The sequence below is a fragment of the Triticum urartu genome, chromosome 3A (genome assembly GCF_056163025.1).
Source record: "Triticum urartu cultivar PI428250 chromosome 3A, HENAU_Tu73, whole genome shotgun sequence".
NCBI classification, from domain to species: Eukaryota; Viridiplantae; Streptophyta; class Magnoliopsida; order Poales; family Poaceae; genus Triticum; species Triticum urartu.
The window spans coordinates 535766235-535784305 of NC_141875.1; the positions used below are offsets into that span (position 1 = coordinate 535766235).

General features: G+C 43.8%; 1 protein-coding gene and 1 long non-coding RNA gene across 2 annotated transcripts; one reads left to right on the forward strand and one right to left on the reverse strand.

The window, feature by feature from the left end:
* The first annotated feature begins 7520 nt into the window (after window positions 1-7520).
* On the forward strand, window positions 7521-8294 carry LOC147980411 (uncharacterized). The gene is made up of 2 exons (XR_015599791.1): window positions 7521-7695; window positions 7781-8294. It is a non-coding gene; the product is annotated as an uncharacterized LOC147980411 (long non-coding RNA).
* A 6081-nt stretch (window positions 8295-14375) lies between these two features.
* On the reverse strand, window positions 14376-17395 carry LOC125544911 (F-box protein At3g03040). Its single transcript, XM_048708699.2, has 4 exons — window positions 16838-17395; window positions 15431-16279; window positions 15183-15344; window positions 14376-15096 (listed from the first exon to the last, which is right to left on the reverse strand). Exons 1-4 carry the CDS (start codon window positions 17378-17380, stop codon window positions 14671-14673), a joined length of 1980 nt encoding a protein of 659 aa, XP_048564656.2. The 5' UTR covers window positions 17381-17395; the 3' UTR covers window positions 14376-14670.
* Window positions 17396-18071: the final 676 nt, after the last annotated feature.

Genomic DNA, 18071 nt, shown 5'->3' on the forward strand with positions numbered 1-18071 from the left:
AAAGAATTTCGTCTATCCCGGGTTTTTCACAATTCATACCATAAAAATCAAAGATTTCCCTAGCTTCCCGAATTATGTAGTCAGACTCGTTCACAAGAATGAGAGTGGCCAACTTTTTGGCTCTAGGATTCTTTATTTCGGGAAGCTCAAAAAACAACCTTTGCAAAGTAGGATGAGTGCGGATAAATTTGCTTTCAAGTTTCAGAACTAGTGCTGAAATAGCATCCGCATAAGATCTAGTAGTTTTACTATAGGAGCATCATCCGAACTTAGATTTCCGACACAATTGAAAAATTCTTGGATACATTCTTTTCCCATAATGTTCCCTTGCCCCAAGATAAAAGTTTTAGTATCCAGATTTCCCGTACATCCAATTTTAGGAGTTAGGCCATCATCTATTGGTGCCATACCGAAATCACTCATGATTGCAAGCAAATGATAGATCAGACGAGAAAACGGCGAACGGAAAAAGAGAGGCAAATAAAGCGGCAAATTTTTGTCAAGTGGAGAAGAGGAAAACGAGAGGCAAATGGCGAATAATGTAAATTGCAAGGAGATGAGATTTGTGATTAGGAACCTGGTTATGTTGAAGATCCTCCCCGGCAACGACGCTAGAATTTCCTTTTGATGTTGCTTGAAGCTATGTCGGTTTTTCCCCAAAGAGGAAGGGATGATGCAGCACAGCGGCGATAGGCATTTCCCTCAGATATGAAACCAAGGTTATTGAACTAGTAGGAGAACCAAGCAACACAATGTAAACAGCCCCTGCACACAAATAACAACACCTCGCAACCCGACGTGTTAAAGGGGTTGTCAATCCCTTTCGGGTAACGGCGCCAGAAACGGTGTGTGGATAGGAGAAAATTGTAATAAATTGAATAAATAGATCGCAAATAAAATAAAGTGCAGCAAAGTATTTTTGGATTTTTGGTTTAATAGATTTGAAAATAAAAGCAAAAGAAAATAGATCGCAAAGACAAATATATGAGAAAGAAGACCCGAGGGCCGTAGGTTTCACTAGTGGCTTCTCTCGAGAAAAATAGCAAATGGTGGGTGAAAAAATTACTATTGAGCAATTGATAGAACCTCAAATAATTATGACGATATCCAGGCAATGGTTATTAGATAGGCATCACGTCCAAGATTAGTAGACCGACTCCTGCCTGCATCTACTACTATTACTCCACACATTGTCCGCTATCCAGCATGCATCTAGTGTATTAAGTTCTTGGAAAAACGGAGTAATGCAATAAGAACGATGAAATGATGTAGACAAGATCCATTTATCTATATGGCGGTAGATATAGATCTCGTCTTTTTATCCTTAGTAGCAACGATAGATACGTGTCGGTTCCCTTTCTGTCACTGGGATCAAGCACCGTAAGATCGAACCCACTACCGGGAACCTCTTCCCATTGCAAGATAAACAGATCAAGTTGGACAAACAAAACCCAAATATCAGAGAAGAAATACGAGGCTATAAGAGATCATGCATATAAGAGAGCAAAGAAACTCAAATAACTTTCGTGGATATGAAAAGATATAACTGATCATAAACTCGAAGTTCATCAGATCCCAACAAACATACCGCAAAATAGTTACATCATATGGATCTCCAAGAGACCATTGTATTGAGAATTCAGCGAGATTGCGAAAGCCATCTAGCTACTAACTACGGACCCGATGGTCTACAAAGAACTATTCACGCATCATCGGAGAGGCACCAATGAAAGTGGTGAACCCCATCCGAGATGGTGTCTAGATTGGATCTGGTGGTTCTGGACTCTGCGGCGGCTGGATGAATATTTCGTCGACTCCCCTAGGGTTCTGGTATTTGTGGGATATTTATAGAGCAAAGAGGCGGTCCGGGGGGCACAACCCACCAGGACGCGGTTGGGCGTCCTGGAGCGCCCTGGTGGGTTGTGCCCCCCTCAGGGCACCCCCCAGGTGCAACCAGGGCCCATTGCCTTCCTTCTGGCCCATAAAAAATCATCATGAAGTTTCGTGGCATTTGGAATCCGTTTGATATTGATTTCGTGCGATGTAAAAAACATGAAAAAACAGCAACTGACACTTGACACTATGTCAATAGGTTAGTACCAAAAAATGATATAAAATGATTATAAAACATCCAAGATTGATAATAAAACAGCATGGAACAATCAAAAATTATAGATACGTTGGAGACGTATCACACACCTATATAATCAGTGGGTACAAAATTCTACCTATGCACGTACCCATGGGTATGAAACTTTACACATACCCATACCCAATGGGTACCCGTATCCATTGGGTGCCCAGCGGGTAGAAGAAATAGTACACATGTTGTTCACAATTCTACGCTCATTGATAGAACATTTGACAAAAAAATCAATTATCCCAGCTCAATAACAGGTAGTGAGTAAATGAGCATTAACAAAATTTAGAAATCACAACATACTCTTAAGTCAATAGGAGTAGACGAGTCACACGACAAACTAATGACTAATTGACGGCAACTTAACATTAGTTCACAAACACACAGGTATGGGTATACCCACGGGTACAATGCTATACCCGTGCCCTACCCATGACATAATGGGTAGGGTATGGGTACTACCCATGGGTATAAAAGTGTGCCCAAACCCTACCCATGCACATGCGGGTACGGTACCCACGGTTACCCGTACGCACCCTTACTCGGTAACCTGCGTCCGCATTGAAGCAGCTGTTGCCGAGAGGTCGCGTTGGTCAGCGCCGCCCTCCCTCCCTCCAGTCACATCATAAATCAATGTCAGCATCCACGTGCTCTGTGCCGGCATGAATGCGGCGCGGTAAGCGGCACGTGTATCGAAAGGTAAGCTCGGGAGGAGTGGGTAACGGGTTTTTGGTGGGTCAGAGCGGTCAGAAGCGGGCATGGGATCGTTCTGATGTCTCGCAAACCTCCCCGCGTTTGTCTCCGGATTACGAAAGAAAGCGTGTCAGCACTGACAGGTCCGCATTGAATGGCTTCAGCGGTCCGGACAACATGGTCCGGACGGTTACAAGAGGTTTGAGGTCGCGTTGAAGATGCCCTAACAAGTTTACACTTGCTTCCCTCAAAATAAAAAATGTACACTAGCTAGAACCACCAACATGGATGATAGCTTCACCAAACCTCAGCTCTGCCATAATTTAATTGATATATCTAGTTTTCCGCAGACATCAACCCCCCCCCACACACACACACACTTTCATGAGCTAGGTTCTTTGAAGTGTTCTTGGTCAGATCTTTGGTTGTCCATGGCTACTATTCCGCCAATGCTGGTGGCAGTGGCGAATAAGTTTTCTCCAAATATCCCATCAAAGCGGTGGTTCTCTCGCTTTTGGTGTTGGATTTGGAGACATTGTTTGTGTTGTGTTAGGTCCTTCGGATCTGGGCAAGCACTTTGTGTGTCTTTAGGTTGGTGTCGAGATAATGATTCTCTTCCTCCTGCTCATTGCAGTGGTGTTATGCGTAGCCAGCGGCGTTGACGTCGGAACATGGAGTAGGTCATAACCAAGAGTCATGCCGCCGCCACAAGAAACCTAGATCGCCTCTTCTCCTCTCACTGTGCAGTGTCGTCGATGGCTAGGAGGTCCTTTAGAAATGTGGTGCCCTGGTGGGGCGCATGATATGGTGGGGATGGTCAGTTGTTGCACATGCGTTGGCAGCGGCGGTGGCTGGTTAGGGCTGGCGACTCAACTCCGATGTGTTGGCTTTGGCTACCTTCGATGGCGGCCTGACGTAGCTTGGTCATCAGAGAAGGGAGCTTCATGATGTGATCACGAGCGTCGACAGGTCTCAGGTTGTCTTAGGGTCTTCATTAGGGAGGTGCGGTGACCCAGCATACCACTGCATGGTGTAGTATGCCTATCGTTGATATAATGCCCATAAGACACCGTCTCATGAACCTTATATCCCTCAGAGTGTACAATAGAAACATAGCGGGTCCAGACCATCATTATATTACAACCTTTATTCAAACAAAGATCCAACGTTGAAATGATTCAAACTACTGGTACCAAAATGCGGGGTACCACTATTGATCCTGCGATCACTTATTTGGTTTAGATCATGCCACTCACATGATCAAGCTGGCTGCTACTACTATTCTACACTACTCTTGTTGTTGCTGATGCTCTGATCCATCTCCTCCGTTGTCGGCTCCGTAGGCGATGACGTAGTCGACTCCTTCGACTCCACCAGAAAGGTCTGGCTCCTTATAGAAGTACTCTCCAGCAACATTGGGATCCCCCGGCAGCTCCTCCAAATACTCACAGTCTGGAGGGGAAATAGTACAAGGGATGAGTACAGGAGGTACTTAACAAGTTCATAGATATTCTGGGTGGAGATGCACTATAGATACTACTGATTCCAAATAGGTCTCGACAATGGTTTTGGAAAATATTTGCAGCACCAAATTTTACTTATAGCATTTAGTCATCAGACTTCACGGGTTGTTAGAATCTCCAATAGACTCCTTTCCCGCCGCGTTCGAAGATCTTTCCCAGATCAGGGAGTGACAAGCCACAGTTCATTACACTCTGCAGAGGTGTGCTACTTTACCCACGAACGATTAACTTAGCCCTTTTGCCTGGTCCGTAACCTTGCACATCCATGATGCGTGGCCGGGTCTAAGATCCGAGTCTTTCCCTCTCCCATGTTTACCAATGCCCCTGACCCTGGCTCGAGAGGTATTCCCTCTTTTGCCCAAAATCTGCTACAGGTAGGGTTTATACGGCCCCGTGACCGATGATCATTTATGCCGCCCTGGCGATTAAGGATTGACGGCCCTCTGCCGATAGGGTATTTACAGCACCCATAGCCGACAGGATATATCGACTCCCTGGGCCGGTTATACGGATTTACGCCCCGTGGCGAACCTGTGCGAGGGCACATCGGTATGAGGAAAAGTTATTTACTCGCCCGGCCCATTCCAGGCTCTGTGGTCAACGCTATCGCTACGGCGCTGGAATGTCTGCTGATTTTGGTTGTTAAGCCCGGTACAATGGAACTCTACCACCGTGTTACGATCCTGAGTTCCATTGCCCACCAATGAATTGATAGTACTGAATATAATTTTATTTAATGCTATGAATAGATTATGCAAGGAGAGAATTTTGTAAAGATGCTTTTATGAAAGCATAAACAAAGGCATGCAAGGTATGAACTTGCCTCATGAATCGATAGGTGGTGTAACTCGAGGCTTCGAGACTCGCGGTTGCCTCGGGTTCTGAAAACGACATATAGTCCGATAAGGACTAATGTTGCAAGAAAATCTGCAAGATGCTATATGCATAGGATGACACGGCTTTTCTCCCCCTCTAACCCTCCAAGATTTTATTAGTGCATTTCTTTCAATTTATTTTATTAGATTATTATTGTCAACTCTTATTTCCATACTATATATTTTATAAATAAGTGGTTTATTTGTTATTATTATTATTATTGATAATTTGAGACACCTAGACAGTGAATCATACTTGGTATTCAATTCTATGATTTTATGTGGATTATTTATTCTTGTTTATTTCTTAACTAAAAAGAATATTAATTATAATTAACATAGTTGAAATACTTGATTTTAAGATTGTATTAAATATTTTTAGATGTGAATTTGCACCTTGTTTATATATATTTATTTTATAATTTTAGTTGATTTATAACCTTAACACACATGTATTGGTTTGGGTTGATCTGACACATACGTGATGTGGACTAGTACTAATTAACACATATGTGTAAGTAGAAGTGCACAGGGGATTATACGTGAATCAATCCAAGGGCTTGAGGTAGCACACACGTGTATTGGTTTGGTGGCCTGGTTCAATACACATGTACGCACACCATGGTTGGGTTCAGCCCAACACGTACGCACGCTGGCTAGAGTATTTCAGAAGGGAGTATCTAGAACTCATCTAGATGAGACGTAATTTGGTCTCATTCACCTGGAAGACAAGAACAAATACAACCCACGTCAGCACACACGCATCTTATAGCACCACATCCAATGGCTATAAAAGATGAATGAGACCAAATTAAATCTCATCTAGATGAGTTCTAGCAAAACTGCATAACTAAAGAATCCTTCAGTTAACACGAATAGCAGAGCCACATAGGAGCAAACAACATATTAAGCACTTTGCTCCTGACCAACTTAGCAAATCCAGAGCAATCATATACTCCCACCAGACCATCACGTGAGCACAGAAATAAAGCAAATACACATGGGCAGCTACTGACAGACCCTAGAACAGCATGAATTTATCACCAGAGAGCTCCAGTAGGAGTTGATGCTTGATTACAACATCTAGCAGCAACTGTAGAATCCCACATCCAACCCAAATCATGGCCAAGGCCATGCATGAGCAAAATCAATGGAGAAGGAACCGGGAGGACCTCACCAGAGGGAGATTGTAGCCATAGCTGTAGCTCAGCCACACAACGGTTGTGGTGTGACCATCACCACATCCAGGAGAGGGTCTGGAGGCCGCCGGAGCACAACCACGACGACCAGGGCGAGCGCCGGGCACGGTGGCGCCACCCCGAGGGCATCACCGCACGGAGACGCCACCCCAGGGGCACCAACGCATCACGGTGAGCCGCTGGAGGTGCCGGATGAAACCCCGCGACGCCCGAAGGGCCGTCGGCGACAAGACCCGCCTCCACCACCGGAACCCTAGCGAGGAAATCGTTGGGGACGACCACAGGAGGGAGGAAAAGTAGATCGATGCGGCGGAGCTGGTAGAGCTCGCCAAGGAGCAGCAATGGGTGTGCTGGGAGGCGCCGGAGCTCACTGGAGCGGCCAGAATCAGCCGGCGACCCAGGCGGCGACAGCGGGGATCGAGCGAGAGAAGTACGAGAGGAAAAGAGCTGAGCGAGAGATAGAGTCGAGTGCGTGTGCGCATTCTCGAATCAGTTTTGCTAGAACTCATCTAGATGAAATTTAATTTGGTCTCATTCACCTTTTATAGCCATTGAATGTGGTGCTATAAGATGCGTGTGTGCTGACGTGGGTTGTATCCGTTCTTGTCTTCCAAGTGAATGAGACCAAATTACGTCTCATCTAGATGAGTTCTAGATACTCCCTTAGTTATGAAGCTCCCTGATTTAGTACACTAATCCTATTGTCTTTGTCTACTTGATTTCACTTGCTGTACTTCCCACTGCAAGTTGATTAACTGAATATACTGTTACTTAATTCTGTCTATTTCCATTGGTCTGGCTGACCTTCGGGTAATAGCTAATTATACTTGTTGTTACAGGTTATTGTTATTATATATACTTACAGCAGCACTGCTAATGATACCAGCCCATGTGCTGGTGGATGTGGTGTCCTATTTGCAGAAAAATACCATGTGTAAGTGAAGTGCAGTGTTCTGCAGAAGCAGATATTCAGTTGGGTGCTACCCTATCTATTTCTTCTATGCTATCTTTACTCTACTTAAGAATAGATACTGCTTGTCTTGGCTATATTTTGCTTTCTTGTCTATTTTTCTATCCCTCTCTCTTCTGTGGCTTCAAGAACTCCTACAAATCCTGTGATGCATGACACAACATTTCTGTGCACGCCTGAGGATTCCATCACTCCAATCCTACCTCTGGTGCTGAGTAGCTTGGTCTTGAGGCTTTGGTTATCCTTCTTCTTGTGGTTAGCCTGCACCTCCTCGCTGCTTCACACTAATTCTCAGGTTTGGGTTTGGTCCAACTCCTGTTTGGTTCAGTTGTACCAGTGGCTATCAAACTCTCACTACGGCTGGGTTGCTCTATTTATAGTGCTCTGGACGGGTGACTCAGCTGTGTGCTTGTTGTGTGTGCTGCTAGTGCTGTCCTTGCGTGAGTCTCTGGTGCTGGTGGTGTTGACAGCAGCTGCTTGCTGGTGTCAAGCTCTCCTTGATGCCTATCTTGTAAGCTGATGGGTGGCTAATTGCTTGGTTACTTGGTCCTGGCCGGGTGGGTTTGATCTATATCTACTCCTGGCTTTATTCTGAGGCTGAACAGTGGCTTATATCTACTGTCACTTGACAGGATATATGCTACATACTAATCCTAACCCACTCTCTCTAGTGTTTATGGTTGCAGGTTTTGAAGAAAAGAAGAAGAAGATCAAGATTAAAATCAAGATCTTAGATATGATAGTATAGGAAGAATAGATAATTTAGTTTAGGTTATCCTTCCCGAATTCTTTACAATCCAAGAATGTATTCTCTTATTAATTATTCATGTATGTCATATGTAATATAACTTTGTAATATTTATCCGATTATCAATAAAGCTTTAATTTTCTTTATTGTCCAAAGCCTATATTAAATGCAATTCCAATTTATAATTGATTGGAACTTATGCACTCAAGTCCTTTTAACTTATTTGAATTATAATTTGAACCCAAAACTCTAAATAAGAGTGAAGGTCATGTCCAAATTATTTAAAATGCAAATTTAACTTAGTAATTTGAATGCAAGTTTGATTTGGTTTTGAGTTGCAAGTTGATAATAACCCCAACCTATATGCATGAATGCAAATAACATTCGGAAAAAAAATTCCCCGTTCTCTCAAACTACGGGTCATTACAGGAGGTGAGACGGCAGCGCCATCCCTTTGTAGGAATAAGGTTCTCACCATCTTGTACCTATTTTGTTGGTGTGTTCTACGGGCCCTTCTTGGTGTTTTCTTCTCTAGGGCAGCGATTTGCCTCGCACTCGTGGCCGTCAGCATCTTCTCGTCTACATTGACGACTTTCTGGCCATTCCTTCCACAAGTCGTCTGTCTTCCATGAATGTTATGCTTGCCACCTACAAATCGCCTACATGGCGCTAGCAGTGGGCCAGCCAGTACCGCTCGCTATGGGATTCCGTTGGTTTTTCCGAGAGATTCATAGCGGAGCTTTCAATTTTTGAACCAGTTTTTTTGGTTTCCTTTTCTTTTTCACCTTTTTCCTTTTTTGTTGGTTTTCTTATGTTCCTCCTTCTTTTCTATTTCTCTTTTTTTCGAAGTTCATGAATATTTGTAAATTTTATGAACATTTTCAAATTTGTGGACTTTTTTCAAACTCATGAATATTTTTCAAATGTGCAAGTATTTTTAAAATTCTTGAACACTTTTATAAATCCGTGAACATTCTTACAAATTCATGATTATTTTTAAATTCATGAAAAAACGAAATTGCTAGGTTTTTCAAACTTATGAACATTTATTTAAATTGTTTAACATTTTGAAATGCATGAATATTTTTTAATACATAGATATTTTGAATTCATGAACATTCTTTTGAATTTGCCAACATTGGTTTCATATTTATGAATAAAAAATTAATTCTCAAACATTTTTTAGTTCCTGGACATTTTTTAGTTCACCGAGATTTTTTTTACATTCGTGAATTTGTTCTCGAATTCATGGACATCTTCTGAATGCGCGATTGTTTTTCGCAAACTCGCGTCCTTTTGTAATTCAGGATTTTTTTTGAGTTCGCGAACATTTTTTGAATATGCAGACATTTGTTAAGGGGTGATTGTTTTCCAATTCATGAACATTTTGTCAATTTTTGCTATTTTTTAAAAAAATATAACTATCTTTTGAATTCTTCGATATTTTTTAATTGATGAAAAGGTTTTGAATATGCAAATATTTTTTTGAATTAGTGAACATTTGTTAAATTAAAATAGAACCGACCACAATAGGAAATATGGTATGAAAAGAAAATCAAAAGGAAAAAAATAATGCAGCCGCTCGTTGGGAGCCTCCCGCTTGGTGTGGCATACTAAGGGCATGTATAATGATGCTATCTTAGGAGTACCACGTAGGATATATGTTAAGATGGAAGAGCTAGAAATCATAACAAAAGATTTGTCTTCTCTTATTTAAAAGATGATCTCTTAGCATCATTTTATTAGGATTAGCTAGTTATTAAATATAAGACTAAGAAATAACTCATTCTAGCCATATTTTTTGTTGTCGTCTCTAAACTACATGCAAGGTTAAGATAAGGCTATTTTATCAACCACTGTACTTGCCTTAGGCGTTTCCTATTTAGGACTACAGGCGCCCGTTTGTATACATTTCCCAAACGGGCGCCGGCAGCATCGAACTAGGGACGTCCTGCATTTGCCTACACTGCACTAACCGTACGTCCACTTAGCCCGTAGTGATAAGGTACATACATTTCCTTGTTTTCTTCTTTCTTCTATTCCTTTTTGCCTTTTTCATTTTCATTTTCTTCTTTTTTCTTCTTCCTTATTAGATGAAAAAAAAATCACATTAGTGAACTTTTATTCAAATCGATAATTTTTTTCATTTTTCGATGAACCTTTTTGGAACTCGATGAACTTTTTTCATAATTCGATAAACTTTTTTTAAAACTTATGAAGTTTTTTCAGAATGGTTGAAGTTTTTTCATTTTTTGATGATTTTTTTAGAAAATCGATGAACTTTTTTCATAACTCGATGAACTTTTTTGAAGTTTGATGAATTTCCTTCAAAATTTATGAACTTTTTCCCATATTGACGAAGTTTCTTTCCAAATTTAATGAACTTTTTTCAAATATACTGAACTTTTCGTAGAATTCGTGGTTTATATATATTTTTGTGAACTTCGTTTTAGATAATTAATATCGGATATATGATATATATTTAGTGTAGTACTGGAAGAATGGTCAAATAGTGCTTCTTTCAGTTAGTGGACAAGTACGGCAGCTCATTCTAGTGGTTACGGCGACCGCCCGTCGGTGGTTATGTCCCGAGTTAAAATCCATGTTCTCCCATTTATAATACCCATGAGAAATGTTTTTGCTTTTCTCAGCAGGTTGCTGGGCCTGCTGGGCCGGTCCGCTACGATTCCCTTGTGAGCGCTGGTAGCCCCAACTGGCGCTCACAGCCGCGCTCTCGCGGTTGCTATAAGCGATACATGGCAGCTTCAGGGACGGAGTCAGGATTTAGATATAGGGGTGAAGCTGAAAAATAATTTGTCTCACAAACTACATAAGAGTTTTAATCCTGATATTACTTGCTGTCGGTGCAGGTTTAGCTATAGCTTATAGTGTTGAACAATTCCACGTGCGCGCCATGTAGATAAAGTTGTAATCAAATTACTCCGATATACGGCATAAAGTACCTTGGTACGGACCATTGTCATCATATGTATGTTTACGAACATGACTGATCATTGTCTAATTAAATAGCAGGATTTAGCTTGCATTCATATAGTTTTGATTGGAAAATCAATCGACAACGCAGACATACTTACGCATCTTGAGCCAATATGCGTTGTATTTGAAAAAAAGTGACCAAGTCGCAAGAATCCATACCTAGCTAGAGTACGGAATTCAGGCCCAGCCCGTCTCATCTGCTCGTCATAACCGATGATCGTTCTTTCCATAGACCACAGGCATGTGGTAACCATCGATGGTCAACGTTGACGAAACATGGAAGGATTCGCGCTTCCGAAAGATTGTGTGCGCCTATTCCCTAGCATGGCGATGATGGTCGACGTCAACGCCTGATTAAGCCCTAGCCTGGCGTGGGCGGCGGCGGCGGCGACAAGAGATAAGTTGAAGCGTGATTAGGTCAAACGACACAGAATGGAAACGAACGGTTGTACGTGTAGATGCATGTATTACGTATGGTCTTCGATCGATCGCGTGATTGGATTAATGCGTCCAATTCACTCACGGGAAAACCATGCCATTTGTTTTGGGCTTGGGCCAGCTAACAATAATATTGGGACGCATAGAGAAAAGGCCTATACAGGTACTAAGTAAGAAGTACACAGAAGATTAGTATTAGCCCCCGCTAAAAATCCATGGGGGTGGCCGATCCATAGTGGGGGTCTGGCCCCCGCTGGCCCCCCTACTGGCTCCGCCCCAGCGCCCCTCTGCCTTCGTCCTACTAATGGAGTAGAATTTGCTCAAAAAGAAACTAGTGGAGTAGAAGGCTAAGAGGAAACTAGTGGAGAATAGAATTCTGGGAAAAAACTAGTGTAGAAACCATCCAACAGACTGATATGTATATGCGGGTCTGTTTGCAAGGATGTGCAGAATAAGATGCATTCCAACCCCATCGTAGTTCTCAATCATTCCGTGACACCGGGTGTGGCTGAACCATATACGAAGCTCTACCATCGATAAAAAGAAGTGTTTGGCCTGAGCCAAAAACAGGTTAATCCACTTCATTCACCAAGGGTGTGTTTGGTTGTCCGCATATGGCCCAGCCTGCCCCGTGCGGGAAAGATTGAGCCCGTTTGTTTGCCTGCGTTTACTATGCGGCCCGCATCGCATGGAACTTAAAGCACGTCCAGTCCAGACACAGGGGAAACGCCCGAATCGGCAGTAGCTCGCGAGCCTGACTCGGGCGAGGCAGGGAAGGGCGACGCGCTTCTCCCCTCGTGCGAGTAGGGAGATGGAGCAAGCTCGCCCGCGTCGCCGAAAAATCGGCAGGAGGATTTCGGCTCACCTCCCGCCGAGTCCACCCCTATTTAGCCCCTCCCTCACTGCCCCAACTCCCGCCACCATTCTCCCTCCGTTCGAGCTTTCCCGCCGACACGCATCGGCACCGACGAGCAGGTAAGCGACGCATCTTCATCGGCTGGCGGTCCACGACGTCGGCGCTCCTTCACCGGCCGGCGTTGATCTTCCACGACCACCCCCCCTCGTCCTCGAGTTGTAGCCATGGCCTCTGTGAGTTCAATCCCCCTTTCTCTTTGTTCCTTCTAGCTAGATCTAAGCTGCAGCTAGGGTTTGATATAGATGCATGGTTGATTAGTGGTCTGATCTGTGAGCTGATATGGATGATTGCTATGTTGCGGTTGCAATTTGGTAGGGCTAGATGTTCAAGCATGTGGTAGGCTAGATTAGTAGTAGAGTTTGAAGTTCAACCTTGTGCTTGTGTTGATTCGTGCTTAGATCTGTGATTTGTAGCTATTGGTGGTCCATTTGTAGCATGTTGTTTGTTGTAGATGTATGTTCCTGCTCATAGATTGTCCGGTATATGCTTAGTATGATAGCGATGAAGCATGTGCTTGCTATGATAGTGATGAATCGAGGACTTCCCTGGGACCCCGGACGTCGAGGTCCTTGATGGCCCTGACAAGCCCTTCGTGAAGCCCTTCGACAAGCCATTTGACCCCGTCCATGATAGGATGAGGAAGAGAGCAGGCCTGATGGAGGAGGAGATCAATGTCTTTTGCAGCATGACTGAGGCAGTGAAGGAGGTGGCAACAGCCACCAGGGAATGCAAGCGTCCACCCTGACCTGGTCTGTATATTTTGCAGCATGACTAGGGCTCAAAAACTATTTGATGGTCTGTATATTTTGGTGAGGTGGTATATACTAACCCCTCACGCTGATGGTGAACTTGCAGTGGTAGGACGACACCCTCTTTTGGATGTGGTGGTAGGTTAACACCAAGGTAGTGCTAGGTAGAACTTGCTATGCCGTATGATCATGCATGCTTTACTTCTTCTCTTCTGCTCCATTATTGTTTGTGTGCTACTTTACTTGCTACTTGTGGGCTTCATTGATTTGCTGCTATAACTCTTGCTCTTGTGCATTGCTAGGGCAAGTGGTATGCCGTGTTCATCGGTAAGGTTCTAGGGGTTTATAGTTCATGGGAAGAAGCCAGTGCACAAGTGGCATCGTATAGCAACAACAGCCATAGAGGGTTCAAGACTAGGCAGGCAACAGAATAAGCTTACTCCGACTGGCTGCGAAAGCACGGAGGCAGTAGTGTTGACAGTGGCAAGGTTGGAGGTGTCAAGGTGGATCGTCAGTTTGGGCTGAAGCTGAAGAATTTCATCATCTTCACCCAGTTCATTGCCATTGTTGTGTTGTGACATTGGTGTAGGTGGGGGTAAGCTCACCAACTAGGGTACAAGGTAAGCACAACATGTACGCCGTATGCAACCAAACACCGTGTTCATGTGCTGCTTGGGCCAATACAGGCAACCAAACAAAGTGCACTTGCGTATTACCTAATGCAGGGACACTAGATGCAGACAACCAAACAACTTACAGATGGCGTCTTAGGGCCTGTTTTTGCTCAACCAAACTGGGTTGAGAAGTGTATGCGATGCAGGAACTGTAGCAAACGGCAACCAAACACGCCCCAACTGATTGATCTTCGCTTCGCTGAACAACAAAAACCATCATACTTGTGGCCTTTTCCACACCCTACATTATATCTGACAATACTCGCCTAGACCAAATCACAGCAATTGTTTGGTGCCTGCCCGGTGTCCAAAGGGACTTGTATGCCAGTGAGCTGAGACTTTGCAATTGAGGCGTTCCAACAGGATGGAACTGGAACAGATGGGGAGCAGGTATAGCCTCCTCCAAGCAACGAGAGTGGGATCAGTGATAGTCATCGTCACCATTTGCGTTGATAAAGATAGGTTACCAACGATTTAATTGAAGAAACAGGAATACAGGATACAACACAAGATCAATGTATTTGTATAACTAGTCTTAGCTCTAATCCAGGTGGAGTAACAATCAACCTGCAGGTGTTCTAGTGACGCCAATAAGGTACACAAGCATAGAAAAACTGGTAACTTGTCAAGAAATGAAAGCACATGTGTGGTATGACAGGACCTACACAGTGAACAGCTATGGTACCAACACAGCAGAGAACAACAATGAGCGATGAAGACGAAGGACAACATCTACAACGTCGCAAATCTACATATTGGATACCTGCGGCAACATCACATCCATAACATGGCACCGGGTACAAGGCCCCCCGACATTTAACTTGACTGAAGAGGGAACTTTCTCCAGGATGTATCTCTTGACGGCACTGAGTGCTTTATGTGCTTCCAAGATCATACGCCGGCTTGTGGGCATGCATTTACCGGATTCTGGGGCAGAACACCTAACAGACTGACCAACCGCCTCCGCACCAAATATGCAGTCCAGTGTGAGGCTTTCAAGTGACGTTGCATTCTTGAGGATATGACATGTTAGCTCAACTACACTCTTTGCAGAGCAAAAGCCATCGATTTGCACCTTCTTCAGCCTCTCATGTCGCCTGTGTTCAGGAATCTGCCTCAGATGTGAGGAGGGATCCTCAAAAACCGAATCATGCCGCATGTCACTCTGATCTACCTGCATAGCATCAAATAAATGCCAGTCAAATTAAATGTCTCCATGGCAGATACTAGACACCTTTGCAGCGTGAACAGTTAACTCACACTTAAGATGAAACTCTCCAAGACAGGACAAGCATCCAGAAATGAAGCCAAGGATAAATAATCATAGGCCGGGGTAACAGCCCCACCATCATCCTCACCAAGGTAGATATTCAAGTGCTTTATGTGGAGGAATTTGTCAGCTACCATTGGGGTACTAACCCTCTGCACAAAGATAACTCGAATTAATCATATTCCTTCCTATGAGTCATAAACACTGGAATCTAATAATGTGAAGCTTCAGAGTATACCTCACAAAACGAGTATACAGTAAGAGTCTCAAGATGTGGTGCGATGAAAGGTAGCTTAGTGATAGCATAACTCACAGCATTGGGCGCAAATGAATACCCCACCCTTAAGTCTTTTACCTTTGATGATTCTCCAAGCACGAGTTGTACTGGTTCACCAAAGAAGTCAAAAATGGAGAGGTGTGGAGCTGTGCTCTTTATCACTCTCAGCTTGTCGCACTGAGACACAGTCAAGCAACTAAGCCGCTCCAGCCAGAATGGTATCTCCAGGCAGATTAGCTTCATGCAACAGCTGACTTCTAACTCCTCCAAAGCAAAACAATTGGAAATAAGATGCCCCAACTCATCCCCCGTGATACAAACTCCATACAGATGCAGCTTTGTCAGGCTTCTCAAGCAATCAAATCCAACCGGGGGGCGGAAGGCACAATTGGTGAGGTAAAGATACCAGATTGAGTTTCCACGCCCATCAAGTAGAGCTGAACACGGGACTTCATACATTTTCCTATATTTCGTAGGCAGCAAAAGTGTGACTTCTTCAATCCCTGGTGTGATAGCTTTCTGGAGCCAACTATTTAGATGACAAGTGTCGACATTGTAATGATCACGGATTACAAACTTGAGTATCTTCACACCGGTGTCTGAGTGATTTTTCAGAATATGATCAACTCTGCTAGTGAAACCCCTTGCTATATCGATATTTTGGCCTTCTTTCTGTTTCAAGCCTAGTGTTTCCTCACTGAATATAAGCTTGGGGTGACATCTCCAAGAATGTAGAAATGTGCGTGATACACAGGCAGAGCAGGCAGAATCACGCAATGGCATTAGGGAATGTATAAGGCACCAGATATCCTGCACAAGCATGGAAAAAATAGTTGATCACTGGGATTGAACAATTTTTAACAAATAATAGTGGAATGATACAGAGAAATGTTAAATCCCAAGTGATCTGCTCGCACTTGTACAAAATGTGCTGCACATGGAGGAAGGTAAGTGCATTGAAATGTAATTTTGGTAGATAAGTTCAGCTCATTACCGAGGTTCCTTTTCTATGTAAGAGTAATGTAGGTGGCTTTCACAGTTCGTTGCAATTTGCATGATCAACTACTGGAGTATATCACTAAGAAATTAATAATGTTGGATTTTTTCCCCATAACCTATTCTTTTTTTCAACCAATTTTGATAACCTATTCTTTGAACAAAACCTAGAGTAGCCAACTACTCCCTCCGTCCGGAAATACTTGTCATCAAAATGGACAAAAATGTATGTATCTAGAACTAAAATACGTCTAGATACATTTCTTTTTGTCCATTTTGATGACAATTATTTCCGGACGGAGGGAGTACTATAGAAGGATTAACCACATCTTTCAGAAAGATCTGTAAAGTACAGTACATTTTATCCCGTACCTCGGGTAGATTGGGCAATGACCATGTCGACGAATCACCACCCTGTGAATGATCATCTTGTTGGCAGAGTGAGCCCTGTTTATCTGGCACTGCGGGAACCGATTCATCTGTAGCACATGGGCTGAGCTCCGGCCAAATCCCTGTCGGGCTTGAAGTCGATCTGGTGATGGGCAAAATGGTAACTGTACGGTCCGCCTCCAGCGATTCGAAAGGCGACAAGGGCGGCGCGGGGGGCGTGCTCGTCGGCGAAGCGAAACGTGAGGGATCCGCTCCGCCGGCGCCCAGGCCCCTCTCCACCTCACCGGGGAAGGAGGCTTTTGCCCCCGGTGGCCGGAGATCACGGTTATCCCCGCCGGCTTTCACCATGGGTGGTGGAGGCGCTCCTACATACGACCGGGGCTGGAGGTCTGAGTGCGCCGGTGTGCTCGTCGCCGTCCGAGGAGGGGCGGTCTGCGGGAGTGCTGGCGGAGATGCGGCAGCAGGAAGCTCTGCGTCTGCCGGTGGCGGCCTAAGACTCGGGAGTTTGTCGTGGTGATGGGCCATACCCAGAAGTGGACATGTTTTTTTTAGGTGAGAATGTGGTCGATCCGATCCGGTGCTGGACCGTCCTGATCCTGGGCCTGGGCTTCGTAACTTTTTAAGCCCAGACTAAGTGGTCAAGTGTTTTGTATCAATCTGTCTAAAAAAAAGTGTTTTTGTCTTAAAGAAAACAAAAATCTCTCTATTACAAAAACAGTAACTAGCTAGCACATGCGCCGCTTGATTCAAAGAACGAGCACAATTTGTAGTTCATAGACTGATGAGCCCCCGGCTTGTCTGGTTTCCAAATTTGTAGACGATGTAATTCCTATCTGAAATCAATAAAGCTAGCCATGGTGGCCTTCCCTTAAAAAAAAATCTCTCCTCTGTCATGGAAGCCAAAGCTCATTCTTGTTTGGATTTGCAGGCTAGCACCAGTGAGTGATTTTATTTTATTTTTGCAAGAGAATTTCCGATCCATTCATCAATCATGGCAGTACATAGCACACTAGAGGTAAAAAAAAATTAGAATTAGGTCCATGGAACAGTGAGTGATATCTCGTCGAGTCAATTCGAAATGCAACTGCCTGCATGCCTTTCCTTTTTTTCCTGAACTGCGCCGTCATGATGTTATTGGACAGTTCCCGTGGTTAAAATATCTTGTTATTCGAGTCATGCGAAACCATGACATTATTCGACAGTTACTGTGCCGCAG